We start from the raw sequence: 22489 nt of genomic DNA, 5'->3' as shown, positions 1-22489 counted from the left end.
GAAGGAAAGTGTTTGCCAAATTGTTTGCTAGCTTTTCATGAAGTACTGAGGGTGCAAATGGCAGATATTTCCTGGACCATATCTAGTTTTCGCCTTTGCATTCTGGAAAGCTGGGGCAGGCCCAGTGGCAAAGGGTATAGCACAGGGTAGACCATGGCAAGGGTCAGACAAAAGGAGCAATAACTGTCAAGATGGATGCCAAATGGCAGTATATTTGAGGTCCCTTCTACTTTGGTTGCTGCATCTAGAGTCTAAGCAGACAGTGCTGGCAGGTCTGAGGAGTGGTCTGAGCAGATCACCTGGGGCTGGAAAAAAAGTCCATCCACTGTGTTTCCATCCAGTTTCTCTGAAAGCAAGAACAAATACTTTAGAAAGCAAGTCTTGTATGCCTGTGACAGGGAAATGGAGGAAACATCCAGCTAAGGAAAACACTTTCTTCTCTCTTGAGGTTCTGAGATAATTTACCCTATTTCTATACCATTTTCACCTGTGTTTAAGTTCACTCCCAGTGAAAAGATGCTATAGCTGTGGTTGTGGTCTGTTAAGCAATGCAAACCTCTGTAATCCCTGCCTGGTGAGATCTGTATCCACATCAGTCAGAAATGCACTGAAGCCCTTTGGTTGATAAAGCCTGCAGAGCACAGGAGAGGACTCCATCCCCTGAGAGGCACCAGCACCCTGCTTGGGCTACAGGACAGATCTCTTGGTTTAGCCCGCACAGTTCACCTCCCATGGAAAGAAACAGTCTGCCAAACATGTCCCTGGGTATCTAGTAACAGAAGAAAGCAGTGTTTTATTGTTGCTACTGCTTTCTGGGAGCAGATGGCATAGTGTAGGCCAGAAGGACAGCCCCTTCTTTTGGGAAAGGCTCTCTCCTCTCATCTCCCAACATCAGTTCTTACTGGAAGTTAAGGTTGTCTTCGTGGGCACCAAAGTGGAAATGCTTGTCCGTCAGAAACTACCCTAAAGGACCGCATAAAGTTAGTGTTAAAATTGTGCTTCTCGTAGGACTTAAGAGAGTTGGAATCTAGTCCTGCTTTTGCAGAATTTAAGTCCTTTCTAAATAAAATGTGGATGTGTCACCCACCCAAAACCAGCTAACATTAAAATGCAGACAATGATGGCTGTGCAGAATTCACTTGGAAGCAGTGTAGGGGTAGGAAATATATCATGTTGATGCTTTAATGCTGGGTAAGGAAGAGAGCTGAGTTTCCAAATGAGCATGTTAGGGTCAAAGCCAACAAATAATTCAGTAATGAAACATGAACTAATAGAATCATTTGAGGAAATATTTTCTGCTCCCGAGATCAGAAATGCCAACATAGGGCATAGAATGTGAAGTGTGGTGGTGTTTTGAATGATACTTAATCTGTTTCTACATCTATACAGCATACGTGAAAGTGGATTTTGTGGGAAGACCAGATGAGTGTTTTCTATGAGGTTTGGTTTTTTGTTTTGTTTGTTTTTTTTTTTAATAGAGGCAAATCTCATTTTCAGTTCTACAGTTTGTGAAGAGATCAATAAGTTTTCTATTACGTCAGGAAGTCACATGGAAAAGTCCATGAAATTACTGAAAATTTATGTCACTTAAAAAAAACAAACAAACAACAGGTTCATAGTTTTCTTTTTAAATTATCTGGAAGAGACTTTCCACTTTGCAGTAGAGAAGATGTAGAAACAGGGGTGGGGTGGGGATGGTTGTTTGGGTTTTTTTTAACAAGTTGACCTTTTTTAGAAGAATCCAGCATACTTTTTCAGAAAGAAGCCAGCATATCTTCTTTTGATATCCATACCATTGCTTTGAATTGAATAGATGAAAACCCATCCTTCTCTATTGGAGTAGAGAACTACTTATGATATTAGGGCTTGTTGATCTCAAATTGAGGCTTAGGTTGCTTGTGCTATCTCCCTTTCCTAGAATCTTAAATGCTGATCTGTAGTGATTTGTATTGCTGTCTGCCAACTGGGAAGGCAGAAGTTTGTTTACAGTTTCATTTGGAGGGGTTTTTTAGCCAAAGGAAGAGAAAAAGTAGGCCCGTGCTCCAAAAACTTAGGCAATTGTATAAAAATTCAAAAGATACAGAAGTTAAGATAAGGATACAGTTCTTTTATGTGACCAAACTTGGAATTAATTCATATAAGAGATAGCTGATGGAATAATTTACATGTTTTATATGAAAGAGCATAGCTTGTTCAGGAAACACAGTCAAGGGTAAACAGGAAAAAGTGCAGTGTTTGTGTAACAGCAATGTGTGGGCTTGTTCTGAGACCCAGATCACCAACACCTGCCTGGAAAGCAGTATGGCAGGAGACATTATCCAGCAAGTTTTTAAGTGCATTGGTAAGGTTTTGATGTTTAAGGTGAAGGAGGTAGCTAGAGGACTCTTTCCTTTGTAAACAAAGAAGAGAAAGTCATTGAGGGTGTCCAGAGAGAGTAATGTTGGCAAGAGGAATCTAAGATACGTTATTGTATACAATATCATATACAATACAGTGTTTCTGTAATGAGAACGAGAAATAACAACATAATAGTGGTAGATTTCAAAAAAAGCATTTCTAATTGCGAACTTACCTCACTGAGGAGAAAAGAATGGAAGTACAGTAAGTAAGAGAACAACCCCAACAGGAGAATGAAGTCCTTAGGAAGTAGAAACTGTAGCAGGTTACTAGGATTCCCAGTAGTGTAGCACAGGCACTTAAGGACTTTATGAGAAAGACCAAGGCACACAATGAAATGCAGCTAACAAGAGTAATCAGAAGTAATAAGAAATGTTTTATAAGGCTAGTTTTCAGCAATTCATTGTCAGAATGGAAGGGCTTATTGATTAGAGTCATCCTCGTTCCAGTGCTATTCAATACCCTGTTAGCAATTTAGATAATAGATTTTTCAGTATTCCTTCCAGCTCTACAATCCAGTGTGGTGATTTATGGGTGGGCATACTCTTACCCAGTTACATGAAGTTTTGAGATGTTCGTAGTTCTCATCTACTTCCAGGTTTTCAAAACTGTTGGCTTTACTTTTAAGAAAGGACTGTATGCAGTATTGAGGCCTGCACTGAAGAGAAAAAAAGAGAGAAAAACCACTGAAAATATAAGTGCAAATGAGTCCATGTCTACTTGGTTTTCTTTTATAATAGTATTTAGAGAAAATGGTGATAGTTTCTTTAGGATGCACTGACCCCAAAGACACAGGCGTCCATGTACCTGCATAGTTGCTATCAGATAATTTTAAAAGCACCACTGTACTTGCATCTGAGCTATCCATGCTCTCACAGCCTTTCTAGCAAGTCCATATAGATGGTGATAGCCTTGACCAGCACGTGGCAACTTGTTTCTCAGAGACCCAGGAAAATCAGGGCTCCAGATCAGCAGAGGGAGAGGGCAGCTGTGGAGTCTTTCAGACTGGTGCACCTCAAGGAAGCCACACAATGGAAACTGTTTCACTCCTGGTGTTTGACACAGGTTCAACTCCAGGTGACTGGCAATGTCATCTTGTTGCTTAATAGTCAGAAGAAGATGCCCCAAGCTGCACTTGGAGGACAGCCATACCGAGGTGGTCCTCTGATCTGAAATGCTGAGCTACAGAGTAGCAGGACACACATGAATGAGCAATGCTCCTCTTGGCAGAGTTGCAGACTTTGAATGTTGGGAGTGGAATAAGAAGGACTGTTGTGGTGACGTGTTACAAACAAATCAAGCAGACAGATCTGTCTCAGCTCTGGAAGAACAAGCCTTAGTGTGACTGGATAATATTTTTGAGATATCTGACAGCAAGGCTGAAATGCTATCCAGCAGGCAGCTGGAAATGTCCTAGAGTCCAGAAGAAGATCAGATAGTCTTTGTCTTAAAAATTGAAGGCAGCACCTTCAGTTTAATCTAGTGTTTGAAGTCTTGCTTCTCTCAGAAAAAGGCTTAATGAAGAAAACCGGTAGGCAGATGGACTGACTGAGGTGTGAAAGTTGAATTAGAAATAAAGATTAGAATTAAAATTTAGATGTGGCCTGTGGCAATCCTATAAATTATGGGCTTTGCAAGACTGGCTGCAGGGAGCTGCCTTTTTTGTGCTCTCCTGCTTGAGATACTGCCTACAAGGAAGATAATTTGTACTGAAAAGGAGGAGAGGATCACCTAGCTCAGGCAGTAATGCACTGACTTTCAGGAAAGAAAATCTTGTCTCGAGGAAGGAAAACATGGTGTTTTTCACGCATCTTTTACACAGGATGCAAAAACATCATTTCATCCTGAAGAAGAAGATATGTGGAGAGAATGCAGCAAAGTATATCCTGGTAGGCCTGGCAGAGTCTGACTGACTTGTAGAGAAGAAAATTGTCTGCAGTTCCGGTGTTTAATGAAAAGATTCACTGCAGAGCCCCACAGAATACACATTTCATTTAGCGTTGTAAGTGGTTCTGCAGTAATGTGCCTTGTCCAGATTTAAGGGGTTTGCCAAGGTGGCATTTGAGCTCTCAGGTGCAGCAACACTGAATGCCAGACAGCACAGAGCTGTGACTTGAGAATACAAAGTCTACAAGAAATGAGAGAATAATGAACAGAAGGGATGACAGATTTGTCAAGACAGAGACACAAAACTGTTGAGTCCATGTCAGCATTTTAATGGTGTGCTTGATATTTAAGCCTAAACAAGCAACTCTTTGTTAGTCCATACAACAACTTAAATATTCTAGTGCACTTCTATGAGCTACCCTGCATCACGTCAGGGAACTAACTTCCATGGGCTAATAATTATTTTTTAATTCAGCTGTAACTAAAAAGAATGTCTTGTCAAAAGGATCCATAAGAATTTTACAAGCAATGGTGAGGATTTTCTCTAGCAGTTTTCCTAGTTGCTGCAATGCCGAAAAACTGAGGATGTAGGAGAAAGCATGAATTCCCAAATTACAATTTAAGAAATACCAGTACAGTAAGAGGAAATAGAGATGTGAGTCTGAACGTATACTCACGAGTGATGTAATTATTCAGTGTAAAAGAGATGGACAGATAGATCGATAGGTAGGTAGATAGATATACACACAGTTGCCTTCCAACTTATTAAAGGGCCGATTTTCTGGAAGAAAAGGACAACTGATAAGGAGACAATTGGAAAAAGCAATGGAATCAAGCACATACGAATCACATGAATTAATGAATTATTACCCTAAGCATTGTCCCGTGCCCAATTTTAAGCATGAAGATCTGATTTTGAAGCTGTTCAGCAATGTACTGTAAGGAGTTCTGTGTTACTTCTTTTCTAGGAATATAAGGTATGGATATATTTTTTCTATATATCCACTTATATCTTATACATAAAGGCTAATGTGAGCTGTGATTGATGTATTTACCTGTGAACTACTGTTTATAAGTGAAGGTGCTTCTCACTCTTGCCATAACTTGATACAATGTCACTGTTGGGTTAGATTCCTCTGAATTCTCTCATGTTTCACTCCTCTCTATACACAATGGTGTGGGCCCTTGCCAGGGGGAGGATTCCCTCGCAGTACATATTCACTGGAGAGAAATATTTTTGAGGGGTAAGAAATCCTTTGCATAAGAAGGAAGAAATCTTTAGAAAACATGTCTTAAAAAGGATAGCTTTTCAGAAAAGCGTTGCAAAAAATGCTGACAAGATGGTTATAATAATTTTGCTAATGGCATTCTTGAGTAAATAACTGAGGTAAATCAATTCAGGCTTTGTATAAGAGGGACAGTTCTGAAGCTATTAAAAAACTTGGCCTTTTTGAAAGACAGTTAAAATACATAACTGAAAGAAAATTAAGTTTTGATGTTGAGAGGTGGCATTTAGTCTTAGGACGTGAAACATCATCAGCCTCTCAGAGGACTTTCAATTCATTCCAGCATTCCTGTGGCATCTTGAGTTAAGGAAATTTTATTGCTAACTAGAAAGCTAGAGTTTCAGACCTTCAGAGCCCTTTTCAGCAGTCTGTTGTGAGCGGCTCTGTGCTGACAGCAACAACTTTTTAATACCTTTTTTTGTAATACCCGTTTCCCATAAAGCTAGTTCTTCCTGTGGAAGGTGACTTGACATCAATAAGAAATCCAAGTGTAAATCAAAGAACCTAAAAGTAATAGGCATTCATTCAGGACATCATGGCAAGGTTTCCAAGCCGAGCCATAGGATTATTGTGATTTAGCTATGTTGCTTTGCATTCTTAAATAAGGACACTCTCCACTGCCTTTGGAGGTGCTGCACCATTTTCAGCTGCATGATGTCTTTATGCCCAGTATCAGAGGAGGCTTTTATCAATAATTTGTGCATTATACAGAATCTTTTTCTAGTGCAAACATATTTAGTTAAAGTCTGTTTCCATCTTTTCAGTTTTTTCTGTGTTTCCCAGGTCCAGGAGACTTTTAGGAAATGTCGTCAGCGGCTAAACTTCTGAACTGCATCCTGAATTCCCTAAGATACAGCATTATCAGTGGAGCCACTGTAAGCTAGCAGGGCAGGAAGGCTGACCTTCAATATTCTGACACACTGAGGTTTCAAAGATGTATATTAATCATATCTATTCTGTTGTTTTCCTGCAAGTCACCAGGTTTCCATCAGCTGAGAAATATCTATGCCAAAGAAGAAAATCAGAAAGTGCCATTTGTTTCCTTGACTTGCCCTTTTTACCTCATTCTATGAACTATATATCCATGTGTACTTCATGTTTGCAAAGATAAAAGAATTTCATGGTACTCAACTGTAATAGCAGAAGAACTTAATAGATCTAGAGCTCTGCTTGTTTGATTTCTTCTGCACACATCCTCTGTTCACAGGAGAAATGCAGAACTTATCAGAAGACCTTTTTTTTGCCTCAACTATGCAATTACATTTAGCACATGCAGGCCTAAATCTTCTGAAAATAAATATTCTGGAAAGCTCTGACTTCAGGGCTTTGAAGAGGTATCATATTTCTGTGAAGTGTAGAGGAACAAGACAAACGATGGGGAAGTTCAGGCAAAACAGAGTTCTGTTTGTGTGCACTGATTTGCACATTATATGGTGTAGAAGACCGAGATTAATACTTCGTTGTTGGAGGCAGGTATAGCCTTGTGGAGATCCAGGCATATTCTTAAAACAGCGCTAAAGTGGGCCAGGGAGGCACCTGATGCACAGACTGATGGCTGCACTGTCTTAAGGCTGGTATTCATGAGATGACTGTGTACAAGAGCAGCAGGGAAGAAGGCATTCTCAGTTCCCCAGAAAAAAACACCATTTCTCCAAACTTTTTCCCCTTTCACACAGTGAAAACTCTGTCCCTGAGGCAGTGGCTGTGGATGCCAGGAGACAGCAGGATATTAGGAACAAACTTCTTGAGAGTCTTGGACAAGCTCTTGGAAAGCAGTTTCTGTTCATCAGTTTCTTCTCTTGACTTCACTGTCTGTATTGACAGTGAATGAATGAATTGACAGTGAATGAATCTGCTTGTAATTCATCTTGCACTCTGGATCATGTGTGGACCATGCTGTTTCTCTGCCTGCTTTGGGGTTGGTGTATTCAAAACTCCAGAGTTAACGTTTTGTGATTTAAAATTCCTGAATAATTATTGAGGGCTCCATTGTGTATTACACTTACATGGGAATCAAGGTCCTGCTGGACTCCTTGGGGGGGAAAAAAAGGGCACCTTTTGAAATTCCAGTTGTTTCTGAAAATCAGCAATTAACAAGTGTGTTGTATATTTTAAGACAACAGAACTGTGTGTAGTTATGTTACAGGTTTGCTCTTAGTGGCTATGGGTGAGCAGAAGTTTGTACCTCTTCTGTGTGAAGAAATACATTGATAACGTTTTCGAGAACTGTTGTTCTGACCTCCTGAGGTTAATTTTGAATAGTGCTGTGTGAACATAATAGCTTTCTAGAGGAACAAAACCCAACACTTTGCCACATTTGGGCACTGAGGTAGAACTGTCAGCATGCTTTGCAGTCCTGTTTCTGTCTGTTTCATGCACGTGCGGCTTTTGGTACTAACCACTAGGCTATGGGAATGTAATGGGCTCTCCACAGATTTCTTGGATGCTGTGCACCCTTGAGCTATTCAGTAATGTCCTATAGACTTCCTGGTTTACTGGTCTTTGTCACTACCTATGAGTGCTTCACTGCTGGGAGCAGAGCTGGGGACTGTCTGGACAGCCCAGCACAGTGCTAAGGAAAGACCAATTAGCCTCAGTCCTTGCTGTGCAAATTTGGATATCACTTCATGGCAGAACCTTATGTCCTTTATATGTGCCCAGATATATGCATTCCTTTTGCCTATAGTACTTATGCCACTACATAGTTGCAAATGCATGATATTTCTGTCTCCACTTCTCCCTTAGTAGAATGCTGAATATTATATTGATAGCAGAATGTGAAGGTAGGAGATGATATCACCAAAACAACTGTTCTCCTTTATTTTTCTTTCAAGATTAACACAGCAGATAACTTCACCAATTGCAAGAAGGAAGCAGAAGAAGATGACACTTACATGCTTATGTTAGCCTCAGAAACCCAACGAGCTGTGAGTAAGTGATGTTGTTAGACAGCTTTATCAGTAACAGAGCATGCGCTGTATTGAGTGGGATTATGGACAAACAGAGGGGGCAAATTATTTTAATACTTTCGGTTTCCACATGTTACTGCAACTTCCAGGGAGGGCAGATATCCTAGGAAAAGGGGGAAGGCAGGTGAGGGACGCAGTCATGGTAACAGTCACCACCCAGTAAAACAGACCTCACTGCAACCACCCCTCCTGGTAAATTCTGGAAATCTGTGATCTCTGCTCTGAATCTATAAAACAGATAAATTCTCCAAGTTTTCAGAGAACAGCCTTCATATAAGGGGAGACTCTGCCTACAGCGGCAGCCAAGTCCTGAAGACACAGATAGTAGACATTTTGCAGCTTGATGTTCATACATCTAAGCATGTCTTGTTGACAATCTGTGTGACCATGCACATTCCCCTTGAAAAGTGCAAACAAAATTTCTGGTTTGCATTTACTGGTGGTGTGTATTTTGCATATGTTTTGCAGTATCATGGATCAATAAAGCTAAACTTTATCCTATTTGTATCTTACCTGTTTGTTGACAATTCTGTTTTCTCAACTGTCTCATATTCTGTATGAAAAGGATATTTCTTATTTGCTAAATTTAATCTGGTTGCTTTAGCACATCTGGGTAGATGATAGACACTGTGAGAATGAGAGCTAGAAACCTGGTTAGCCCCGATCACATTTTCGCTGTTTCTGTCATGCTGTACATGGGAACACGTCAGGATGGGCACATGGAAGAAGAACACGGACTTGTGGACTGGAACAGCTGGCCATGTTTGCCAGCTAAATGCCCTAACCTGCCATTTGAATCAGTGGCGAAAGCAAGGCGTCACCAAAGGGTAACTCAGGGTAGAAACCTAATTCAAGGGGTTTGTGTTACCTGCTATGCATTGACTGTGAGTCTGCTGATGGACTTGGATAGTTTACTCTGTTATGTTACTGAGGCTGACTACCCAAATCTCGATGCTGTACATACTGACTAAAATGTGCGCTTTCACATCCCTCCACTATATTCTTGTTCTGCAGTCTGCAGGCCACTGAAGACAAAAGAGTTCCATTTCCACAAGCATACAGCCGTGTCTCCCAGGGACAACATTTCTGGGTTGTTTTTTTTTTCATTTTAAAAAGATTCAAATAAGCACCCAAAACCCATTGTACGAAAACAAGTTACACAGCTGCCTGAGCTACAGCTTTATTTTACTAAGTGTTGCTCTGTGCTGCACTGAAAGTCAAGTAATACAAGTCATGGAGGCAAGGTAATTGTGTGTGATTTCATTCTGACAGCAGCTCTAGAAAAGTTTAGCATTGCATGCACAAGGATGGTATCAGAGTAGCAAGATACAATAAAAACTTCCACTGTTGATTTGGTAAATATTTAAAGAGCTATTCACTGACAGTATGTATTTGACAGCTTTCCTACTGTATCAGTTCATAAAAGTTTTATTAAGCCATTGTGTTGCTTCTGTGGGAATCCTTTAAACAGGAAATGTTTCCAGGTGGCAAATTTTAAATGAAATAAAATGCATTCTTTAGCATTAAAAGCCACGCAGAACCCAGGAGATCAATGTGGACTTGGATCAAGGTGCCAACAAGAAGCTGAGATGGATGAGGGAAAGAAAGATGATGTAGAAGACAGCAGAAAGGAGACAGAACATGAAGATCAAGAAGAGGAAGATTCATACAGCTTTCACAACAGTCCTGACAATTTGTATGCCAGCATACCTGATGACCTCAAAGAGAACAGAAGAGGCTGTTTTTCCTGTAAGGGGCCACCCCCTCCTCCCCCTCAAAATCTACCTGGCATCCTAAGACAGGACGATCTGCACAATTTAGCACAAGGTATGATCTTGGGAGGAAAATAACCCCAGGTACAAACATGTGCAAGTGTAGACTAGGTGCTGCTGTAGAGATTATGTTTGATTACTTCTTCTAGCAGTGGTAGCTGGGCAGTATGGTCCTAAATTTGCAAAGCAAGCATGTGCACATGAACTTTGCCACATCAAGATCTTCATGACCAGGTATGTCAGCTTATACTGTGATATGGACTGCTGGGTTCAGGTTTCAGGTTTTTGCCATACTGCACATCTCAGAGAGCTGCCAAATAATACATGATGCATTGGATTTACAAGAGAGGCTTGAAACAAAGATTGAGCTTGTATTTTTGTCAAGTTAACTCAAGCATTTACCCTTTAAAAATATTAAATATTATCTTGATTTAATACAGCTTGGAATTTCATAGGTAGAATTAATAGAAAGTGACTGTATGGAGAGATTCACCATGTTAAAAGTATTAAACACATTTGATTTAATACAGCTTGGAATTTCATAGGTGGAATTAATAGAAAAGGACTGTGCAGAGAGAGGTAACATAGTATTTTATAGTATTTTAATACATTTTAGCCTATGTTATGGTTAGAAATAAGAGGCTATATTGTGTTGCAGAATGAAAAGTGAGAGAGAAAATGTGACCTGTAATAAAATGCTTTGCCCTTTTTTTTTCTTTCCTTTTTGTTTAAAGTGCTTCTGCCCCAGAGTAAAAACCTCTTAGTATTGTAGTTTGATTCAAGTGATGAAAAGCCCAAAATACTATTTGTATCTGTTTCAGAAAGGATGATTATAATTTTTTCTTATTGAGAAAAGTATGCAAAAGAATTTGAGCTTAAATACCAGACTTAAATAGTCACATAGGGTGAAAAAACCCAGCTTATTTGTCACGGACACTACTGATAAGTGTGCACACAAATTGCTTCTCAGTTTCTCCACTGCTTGTTACAGTTAACTCTGTTTTTAAATGTGGCATAACCTATTAAAGTCGTAAATTACATCACCAAGCACTTTGAAGTTTACATAAGTAGATCAAAATAGCTTTCTAGCCTTATAGCCTGCTATAGGTAGGGTTTTGTCCTGTTTTCTGCTGTGAAAGAAAAAGCTGGTGTATGCAGGAAGTCTAGGTGGATTCTAAGAGAAAGAGGGGCAGAATAAAAGTAATGTTAAAGGTGCAGTTTACTTCCCACAAAATACTCAACTGCAGCTATGTGTGCATAAATGAGGAGTCAGGTTTGGCATACAGGATTTGTTACTGTGGGTTTGATATAAATGCCTGTCTTGGTCACATTACTACTTGATGGTATAGCCACATGAGAGCTACTCCCTCTCTGCCAAACACCGGCTGTCTGTATGTGGGTACCAGCAGAGAAAGTTTCTCAGCTACGTTGTGTCCTGTGCTGAATCCTGTGCTGGTGAGGAAGAGTTTGTCTAAAAGCACTTCTGTGTGAATAGTTCATTTAAAACACGCTGTGAATTTTCCTGAGAGTTAGCCTCAGTTTCGTCATTGGGGAGTGGGGTGGGGGCTATCAGAATTCCTCTAAATGAGGATGGTGCTTGCTTTCAAAGAGGAGCTCTTAGGAGTCATTGCGACGTATTTTTAGTCAGCCACAGTTTTAGGTGTTGCTGTGGAATACGTAAAAGGCAAGTCTCCTCTTCGTGAAATCTGTTTTGGCAGCGGCATTAGAGTGCCCCCAGTGGGAGTTGAAAGGAAGAATACCCGACAGAGAAAGAAACAGAACTTTTATGGCAACGTGGAAACAAAATATTTTTCATATTTAATATGACAGGTGTATCAATCCCACTTGTTGTTTTAAAGCATTTTTGCATCTCAGCCAGAATATCTGTTGACAGTACATATTAATAATACATCCCATTTATACATGACACATCCCATTTATAAATGTATCTCACTTACAAAGATTGTTTAGCTCCCCTGAACCCATAAACAGATAAAACAGTTCTTTAAATAGCGGCCAAAGGATTGAAAACACCAGTAGTGACCACAGCCTAGTTTAGCAGATACACATTTACAGGCAGTAGATCACAACATGAGGAAAACGTAACTCAGTACAAGAATTTTCAGGCAGGTCTACTGTTTTTGTATGAAAGACGGGTAATCAGCACAAGGAAGTTACAGACATTTACAGGAACACCAACCTCAGTAACAGCTTCTAAATCTTACCATTTGTGGTGGTTTTAAAGACAAATTAAAACAAATCCAGGTACTGGGAAACTCTTTGATTCCTTTTAATGCTGTAAAATGTAAAATCTAAAGGAAAGCAACTTCCAAGTAGTTGTACTATGAAATACATGAAATATAGGTAGTATAGAGAGTCAGGGAAGTTACTGGGGGAGTTAGATAGTCTTAGCATAGATTATAAGGGGTCATAAATTTCATTTACACTGTAAGGGGCTTTTAAAGTTTTTTTTCACCTTGTCCTGCAGTACATCTTTGTAAAGCCCTCAAAACAAGTTGGGATATCAAAGATATAGGAAAGACAAAATCCAACATCTTCTAAAATAAGTTTCAATTCTTAAGTCATTGTTGCAACAGCTATCAAATTGTGTGACTTTCCAAAATGCCACAGGAACCACTTACGTGGCTTCACCATTAAAGAATATGTTTGCATGACTCTTGCAGGAGCAACAGGGGCACTCGGTATTTCTTTTAAATAAGCCCATTTATTTTGTGGCTAATAGCCAAGCATCTGCTTTTGATAATCCAATGTGAAATCATGAGGAGGCCCTGAAGTTGGAATTAGTCCTTTGGGGCATCCTCTCTTCTGACTTAGATGATCAGAAGCCTCTGAAAATCAGAGTGCTTTAGCTGAGAAGTGAAATGAGGTCTCTGAGATACTTTAGGAAACTATAAAGCTTTAAGTCCTAATCTCTTTTCTTTACCCTATGTATGGAACACAATTCCTTGCTTTTTCAGAGAGGAATTTTGTGGAGGACAGAAGTGAAAGAGAATGTGGTGGTGGACTCATAACGGCACGCTACAGAGAAGACCAAGATACATGCGAGGGAGATGGCGAGGAGGAAGACCCGTACACTTTGGTGAAACTGGATGAATCTCTGTATGATTTCGTACTGGCTGAAGAGGAGGAGGAGAAAAGGAAAGAACGCAGGTCATTTATCATGAACAGGCCACCAGCCCCTGCCCCTCGTCCCATGTGTTCACTAGTCAGGGATGAGAACACTCCCTATATAGTACAAGGTTAGTGCTGCTGCTTTGTAAATATTTGCTGGTAGAATACAGATGTGTCTATTCTATTTGATGAATAGTAATTTTAAAAGGCTAAGATCCTGTTCAGTTACTTTCAAACCAAGATATCGGTTGATTCAGTCAACCTATTCTCACCTTTCAAATGAGCTGAGAACATCTCTAACTAATGTTAATTTTCAATTTGCATCTCAGATAGCATCACTTTTTTGCTTTAATTTTACAAAAATTGTGATGGAAAATTTAAGAATCGCTGGGCTAGCTATGAGTGTGTCTGTTCTTAATGGTGAGATACAGAATGTGCTATTTGAATAGCCTATCAGTTCCTATCAGTTTGTCAAAACTTTTTTGCTTAACTCTGAGAAAGATTGTAGTAGGTTTTTTGGGGGGATTTTTTTTTCCCCTGATGAGAGCGGTAGGGAGAAATGGGAGTGTGAGAGCTCTTCTTTCACATATCCTTTCTGCAATGTATGGCTAGAAATGGCCACCTGAGGAAGGATTGTGTCCTTTTACCATTTCTGTGAAAATGGGGGGACCTTTTTGAGCTTATTCATGGAGAGGTAAAGCTGAAAGAGATTTTTTTATCATGTGGTCCAGTTCAGACTCAAGCCAAATTTCAAAATAACAAAAGTAATTTCTGTGAACCTACTGCAGAGATCTCTGTGTAAGCCCCCAAATCCATACTGCCTGCATTTCCAGCCTCTTCTACAAAAACCTGCCATGTAATAAGAATATGCATAAGAATAAATGGTAGAAAACCAGGCTGAGAAAGGACACCAGTAGATTGCTTACTCCATCCAGCGCATGCTCTGCACTAAAAGAGGATTAATATTACCCAAATCATTCTGCCAAACACAGAGGAGCACCTCCTTTTCTATGCCTATTTCAGTCAGTGATTTATTTTATTCTTCTAGCTAGCTCTCTGCCTCCAGGCTGTATAACTCCAGGTGAGGGCCAGAATGTGTAGGCTAATGCATTCATCATTCAGTTGCTCTTTCTTCAGTAGGTTCAGGAGGTATAAGGATAAATCGTAACAGTAGTTAAAGTGTAATCCAAGAATGGATGTATACAGGGGGCCTGTTAGAACTACAAAAGTCCTGGAATGGTCGCTTTTACTAAGATTGCTAGAGCAGCGTCTCATATCTTCCTCCTCCATAATAATAGACAGGCCAGTGACTTGAAAACCCTTACTGTGAAGATAAATTATTTGGGAGATTGCTTTTACTGTCTTTTATTGCACTAGAGTGTTTCTGCTTTGTCTACCCTAACTGTTCACTAAAGAAGAGACTATAGAGGAACTGCTCTGATGGGACCATAGTTCTTTTACGCCAGATATATATATAGATAGATACATATACACACACCCCCAAGGTTTTTAGCTTTGCTTTTATAAGCAGGTAGTGGTAGACAAATTAGTTTCCTGTTGTTCTGTGAAATCAGCCTCTGGGTCAAGTTCATTTACTTACACCATACATGAGAAAAGTGGAAGTACTTCAAGAAAGCTTCAGTTGGCGCCTCAGACTTCTGTTTTGCCTGGCCATCCTACTGGTTCCAGATCTGGAGTTTCTCAGTCTCCTGTTTTGTGCACTATCTCTCACTGAGAGAGATAGTGAAATGTTAGACAGAAGTGATACATCTTCAGCTGAAAGATTTTTCTTGCGGCTTGGGTTGCCAATTTTTCTCCTCCTCCGCAGTGGTTTAAAAAACTCTGTCCAGTCCAGCAGTATCCCAGTTTCCAATTTATTATATTAAAACTGCTTATAATCAGAAAAAAAGATTATTTCACTGTAAGAACCAGAAAATTTCACTCCAGTCCATCATTAAAATCTGCATGTGTTTTCATCCATTGCTTTATAAAAGAATCGAATCACTGTAGAATAAAATTACTCTGGCTAGTGCATATACAAATTTTTCATCTCTCAAATTAATGATAGTTTCAGGTTTTGTTATCATACATTATGTTAAAAAGAGCATTGCAGAAGTTGCAAAGCCAAATAAACAAAAAGCTAGAATTGAGGTAATTTTGCTGTCTTACTTCTTTCTCCATGCCACAAACATTACAATTCTTAAATGTGTATATACATGTATCCACGTAAGTCCTTAAGTATACAGCCACATGCTGCTATTTATCACAGATACTTTGTTTCATCTGTTGTTTAAAGTGGGTGAGCATAAGATGCAAAATTCTTCATTTTTTTTTCATTCCTATTTTTGTTTAAAATAAAATTCGTGCCTGCCCTAGGTCCCAGTGTGTTGTTTCAGGCCCTCCTGTGATAAACCCTTGGATTTTTCTGGATTGATTTTTTGGATCTCCGGTATGAAGTAACTAAGATGCAATTCCTAAGACTAACAGTATTGGATAAGGTTGTACCTATTGAAAGCAGAGATTCCATTGATTTCATGGCCACTACGAGTGCTCCAAACTTCAAAGTAAATCATGAGTGTGTCTAGTCAGCACCCTCATGTCCTGGATTCACCAGCCTGATTGCTGACTGAAATGACTCATCTGGGGTTATGCTGGGGCTGTATTGGAGAGAGAAGCCCTGTTCTGCAGAGCAGCTTTTAGTTACTTAACAGAGGCATCCTTCCCTCCTCTTTGTTCTCCTTCCATTCAGTAAATACCTTTTAACTTTTAAAACAAATTAAATATTCCTGTAAGAAGCAGGTTGTCTTCACTGCACAGTTCTGGTTGATCTTCAGAACTGTTCGCTTCTGGTGTCGAGTAAGGTGCAGGTCCTATGGGAAAAATGGGTTTAGAGAATGGAGCAGGATGCACAGAGGAGGGCTGTGTTAAGGCTACACAGTCACCCACGACTGATCCCCATGTACTTGGGGAGTTCATGGAAAGAACAAGTTTCATGCCCCAAGGATCACAGGGGCTGTTGTGATAGCACCGTGCAGAGATGCAAGAAGAGAATTTTTCTTGCCCTTTATGCACCCACAGAGATGATGGGCTTATTTATTGGCAAAAAAAAGCATAAGCATTGCATAGCAGAAATGGCTTTTGCTTTTTGGCTTGCACGCTTGGTGCCTCCTTTTTAATTTGTTTTTTGAATCCATCAGGACAAAATTAAGTGGCTGAATTCGCACGAGGGTTTTCACCACACACTGAAGTCCATGAAGTTACAAAAGAGTATCTTCTCCTTTAAGTGAAAGTGGTGGGGTTTCCATGAGAACAGCATAAAAGAATGTGAGCAAATAGCCCTCTTCCTAATGAGTAGCTTTCAAATAGATGGAAGCTCAAGTATATACTAGGCAGAAAGCCTGCTCCCTGTAGGCTTACCCACTTGGTGCTCTGCAGAATAAGATAGCAGAACTGTTGATCTATAGAAAACAAACGTGGAACTTTACAAGTTCGTTTTTTCGAGTCTCTTTCAGAGCAGGATCTGCACTTTAAAACCTAGTCAGTAGGCACTCATGATGCAAGCTGTCATAACTGAACTACCACAATATATGGTTTGACCAGCTGACCTGAATTTGCGACGAATTCTGGGAAACATGAGTGAGTTGAAATATATAAAACAGGAACGTTCTAATTGCTTTTACTCTGTTTCATTTATTCTATTTTCAAATTTTAATGAACATGCAAACTACTGTATTGAACACTGCTAAACGTACTGCATCTTTAACAAACAGAGAGCACATTCAGACCACTGCAAGAATTCTGCCTTCTGTGTGAAAGGCTCATCAACCAATGGAGCTGCAAATTGGTGCCATATAGCTTGTTGTCCAGATTGTGTGACTCTTAGCGTGCTCCCTTTCCATTCCTCAAGTGCTTAGTATTCCTTTTTAGGTTATTTCAGTGTTTTCTCAATCATGTGCTGCCAAAACAACTGTTAAATAAATGTATGAAGGTGTTGCACTTTCAGTTTACAGTGCAGTTTTAATTTTCCCTGTTGAGACCAGATTTGATTGAGCTGGAAACCAAAGTCCCTGGTGGATCTTAGGACAGGTGGATGAGTTTCTATAATGCCTCCCTCCCATTCCTGACCTCCCAGGACTACCTCAGGGCTTAAGGATTACGTTACTGTCCTGGTTTGATCATTTACCTCTTTATCAGGGACCACCAGTATGAGAGAGGCTCTCTGCAGCAAGGACACCTGTCCTACCTACAACAGCTTAAATGAAATTTCATATGCACTATTTCTTTGCAAGCCTCTCACAAATCCCTGAAGGAATGCGTTTCCCTTCTGTGCACTGGAAATGTTTTACTATTTAAAGATAGCTGTCTGGGGGACTTCACACTAGGGTTAAAAGTTAGAAGTGGAAAAATATGTTTCCCAGGTACTATCCCACAAGAAAATAGCTTTCTCATTGCTCCTCAGAATCAGAAGATATGCAGAAGTAGCAGCAGCCAGTGAATATTTGTAGGTAGGCAGAATATCTCATATACAGAATAGACAACATAAATGAATTGAAAAAACAAAACCCAGAACAGATCTGTTAGTGTCTTGGAAACTTACCAGGCTGCTTACTGGGAACCGTAGTGATTGCATCTTGAGTTAGTAATTCTTATTATGCACGTTGTTTAACTGCTGTAAAGCAGGGGTTTCCAAAGTGTAGTCTCATGCAAAGTGCAAAACATTTATGTCCCACAGAGGGATTTTTTAGTACTTTCCTACAGTGAGTATAAAGTACTGCAGTGCAGATGAATTTCATTATGTATCCCCAAGTTAAGGGTGTTTTTCCATGAATAAAATACTAGGAACCACTGCTCAGCTGTCTTAGAGCACTTAAACTGTTTTTACAGACCTGGCTGGGAAGTGGTAAACCAGCGTCATCCACTGTGTTCATTCCATCAGATTTTTTGCTATCTTGACTTCGGTGGATTGAAACATGTACTGAATAAGGGGCACAGAGAGAAGATATTTGTCTTGGCTGAAAAGCAAACTGTTCTAAATAGCATATTTCTGGTAAATACAGAGTCTTCCCCTTTTTTCCTTTTCTCTACAGAAGAAACAGGACTGCAGAAGTATATTCGGGTTTTACAGGCTGGGGCAAATATTCTTGAGTATATCGCTCGAGTCCTTCCAACTTCTATGATCCACTAAGTTAAATTTCTGATAAGAGCAACAGTGGGGAAGTTCTCTGCATTGTGTGTGGCACAGCAAGCATTGACACCGCCTTCTGAACGGCTTCTTAAACTAACCACCAGTACCTATTCTTCTCCCTCAGTTTTTACCCCTCCCATAAGAAGGGTTCTGGTATTACTTTTATTATCTTGCCTCAGTGTAGGGGAGTTGTCTCTGTGTAGTCTCTTGAGGTCCCTCCCTGACCAAGGTTGCTGGAGTTGTAACAGATCAGAGCTCATATTTGACAGACTGAGAATCTCACTGCAAATTGGGAGGAGAATTGCTGGTGAGCATAAGTTTATTTTTGGACTAATGTTTTCACATTGTCATTACACTGGTTTTAAAGTCATTTTCCTTTTGGTCTGAGAAAATGGGGTTTGTCAATCTCAACTGACTAATTATGTGGCTGTGGAAGGCAGAGGCTGACAACAGCCTGTGTAAGTTGTGACCGGTGGGCGTGATGCTGTGGTTCAAAAACTCGGGCGGGATGCATTGGGCCACTGCAAATAACGGAGCAGCATGGCAGTTTGGTGTTACCACAAGTGCATTTGACATCATCTAGTTTTTATTCTGCTGAAACAACTGTTGCGGGTTCTCGTAAGTGTCTTGAGTGTCAGACAGCACATCTAGAACAGATCAGAACTTACGTACCGGTTTAGATGTGGTCACTGCTTTTCTGACACCAGTGCAGTTAAAAACTGGCCAGTCATTTTCCCCTTGCCTCGTACCAGTGTAAGTGCATTCAGACACCTGTGCTACCGTGACAGGACAGCTTCTGGGACTTCAGCCTTTGTCACCTTGCACAGCGTAACACAGCCCAGCCATCCCTTCTCCCCAGTGCTTTGACCTAACGAGACCAGAGTCACGAGGCATGCTGATACACTTTTGTTCTGTGCTCAGCTGTCTCAGAAAAATAAAGAAGTCCATACTGTTTACAGTATCCCGTTTCCATGGTTGAGTTCATGTTAAGAATCACTAGACTTTTTTGGTTTAATTTTAAGTATGTGAACTAGTTTGCTTAAATTTTAGGGGCAGTCCTTTATCATCTCTCAGAAAATGTTGGTTAGCATTGCATTGGTAACATCTGCCTAGTCCTCATGCTGAGTGATGGTCAGCGTGTCGGCAAACAACACAAGACAAAAGGGAAATGAGATCTAAAATAATGGGGGAAAAAATGAACGAACATCTGCAGAGTTCTCATCTCCAGAATAATATGTGTATTATATTCCTTCCTTTGTATTCTCTGTGTATTTATCATCCCTTGCTGTGCTACATCTAATTTACAATCTAAATCAATGTGCACACAGTTTAAGTGTTAAAATGTTTAAATAACGGGGAAAATAGAGTGGGCAAAGATAGGAGTCTCTCCCTGCAACATATCCCAAGTAGCAATTCACCCCTCCTTCTGCATTCTTCTATTAATCATGAGTTAATTGTGTAACAATTCTAAAAAGAATGAAGCAAAAAACCTACTAAGAAGGAAGAAGCTTACAAACTCACTGTAATTTGCAACTGAGCTGAGATGTGTTAATAAGTGCAACCCTAGTGTATTAATTAATTTGCATTATCACTTAACCTTGTGTTCCTATAAAGATTTTGTTCCCCTGGATTTTCATTTTGAATGTTTCCTAAATTAAACAGTCATGGCGATAGTAATTTTGTTTGGAACATCAGCTCAATGAAGCTGATGGGTAAATGCATCTTGAATTGCCCCAAGCAAACTGAATTCAAATTAGTGATATTTATTGATTGGGGGGTTTTCCACTGTGTCTTTTCTCTTTTGCGTTTGTTCTGCTGGAAAAGTTGAGTAAGTAGGTAGGTATTAGGTACAATTAGCTCACATTCTCTTCCAGAGGATAAGTTCTTTGGTCTGGTTTTATTTTAATTGCTAGTGAATAGTGGCAAACTGTTGTTGATTTTTAGAGGTAACGCTGCTAATACAACAAATCAGGCAACATTGCTCATAGTTTAGATGGGTGAAGTAAAATGTAGACTAGAAACCATATCTTGGTTGATCATTGCCTCTTACCTGATATGAGTTGTCCTCTCCTATATTGTAACTGTTTCCGCATTTCAATTGCCTATGTTTCTAATTATCTCACTTCTTACTGGCGTAACACTAAGCAATTTTTGAAATGTCATAGCGCATCTATGATTCCTTACCATTACAGCTTTGTGTTAGAACCTCAATTAATTTTGAAAATCAAATTCCTGTTCTTTTTGTCAACCTGCCTTTACTGTAAAAAATTTCATTCTCTCTTTCTAGACGCTTTATACTCATCACAGTTTCTTGCACAGTGTGTGACTAAAATGCTCTTCTTGGTACAAAACTATACACATGAGACTTAGATTTAAAATGTTTCTAGCCCTTCTGTTTGTGGTGATAACCATGACAATATTAACCCTGTTTCAAGCCTCATAACGTTATTTATCTGCATGTGCAGACAGCCTGAAACAACATCTGTAGCTACTCTGATTGAGATAAAAAAGGCAACTTAGAGTTCCTTGGATCCCACTCACTTTCCATGCCTTCTCTTAAGGATTTTCCCAGAGTTCTACATATTTGCTACAAAATTTGTGTTTTGTCACACTTTTAAAATGTTGTTTTCTGGTTTGATGTCCTATTAGAAAATACTGCAGTAGTGTCTTACTCTCAGAGTTTCCTTTACTGGAGAAATACAGAGGTCACATTACATTCCTTAAAAGTGATCTTATACCTAAGACATAAAAATTTATTTAGGGCATGCAAAGAACTTCATCTGTGTCCTGTAGCAACTGAAGAGAGGAGAGGAGAGGAAATAAAATGGAATTACTTATTAGTTCTCTCAGCCTCCTTTAATTCTGAGAAACTGAGAGGAGATACATTGTAGACAAAAATTATATAGCATGTATTGGGTTGGGACATTTAATCTGTAGATTTTGACCTACAAGCATCTATGGGTATTTTAGCCAGTCACAATGTGATTAAAAATTCAAAAGGACTTGCCTTCTAATTATGCAGATATTACTGGAGGGCACACATAAAGCAAAAAAGTGTAGTAGAAGTACTGCAACTTTTTAATCAGATTATCTATGGCAGAGAGGCTCTGAAAAAAAAATAATTTTTTTATTTCTTCCTCGGCTGAAGGTCTGTGGCATTCTGACACTTAAAAAACCTGCTATTAATTGCTATTGGTTTACTGAAGGACTATTAACTTTATCTTCCATAAGAAATAAGGGAGCGTATCCCTGTGCAAGATTAACTGTTTCTTTAATTCCACTACGGTATTCAAGCAGTTTGTAAGTAATTAGAATGTGGGAATTAAAGGGTAAATTGCTAGAGACTTCCCTAAACCTGTGGCAGTCGTGCAGTGGTGTATGCATATGTCTTTCCAGGCATTCCAGAAACAGAAATTTGTTTTCATTGACCTCACCCACTGAGGTCTTGCTGAATACTGAGTACTTGCTGCCAACTAAAATCATTTCCGCAAGATGCGGCATGTAAAGTGGTTTTGACAATTTTACGTTGAACTGTAAGAGTAATTCCATTTCTGATTACGCCAACATTGCAAAACTCAGCAGAAATTTCAAAGCACATCAATTAAAGTGCTTTCCAATCAGGGACATTGTTGAGTATATCCCTTCTCCTCCTCACGCAGTAAAATTAGAGCTGCCTGCATTACTTCTGTGTTCTGGTTTACTTTAATTTCTTCTTTAAAAAGAGAATACTATTTCAAGTATAGAAGGAAACACTGCAACCATATTTAGCAGGATTCTTCGAGAATTACAGAGAAAAGTTATTACAAAAGTTAAACTTTAACGGTGTTAGGCTGGAGCTAGGGACATAACATCCACAGACTC

The 22489-nt window shown here is 39.6% G+C and overlaps 1 protein-coding gene across 6 annotated transcripts in view; it reads left to right on the top strand.

Annotated features, from left to right (window-relative positions):
• Positions 1 to 22489, top strand: part of BANK1 (B cell scaffold protein with ankyrin repeats 1) — a 167067-nt gene that overhangs the window by 129035 nt on the left and 15543 nt on the right. For all 6 annotated transcript variants that reach the window (XM_055720306.1, XM_055720274.1, XM_055720291.1 and 3 more), the window contains 3 exons: positions 8405 to 8501; positions 10061 to 10366; positions 13290 to 13571. In XM_055720306.1, the coding sequence (XP_055576281.1) occupies positions 8405 to 8501; positions 10061 to 10366; positions 13290 to 13571 (685 nt within the window). The remainder of the gene's footprint in view (positions 1 to 8404; positions 8502 to 10060; positions 10367 to 13289; positions 13572 to 22489) is intronic.

The sequence above is a fragment of the Falco cherrug genome, chromosome 1 (assembly GCF_023634085.1).
Source record: "Falco cherrug isolate bFalChe1 chromosome 1, bFalChe1.pri, whole genome shotgun sequence".
Classification (NCBI taxonomy): domain Eukaryota; kingdom Metazoa; phylum Chordata; class Aves; order Falconiformes; family Falconidae; genus Falco; species Falco cherrug.
The sequence above is the reverse complement of the archived record's forward strand: the minus strand, read 5'-3'. Positions and strand labels throughout refer to the sequence as shown.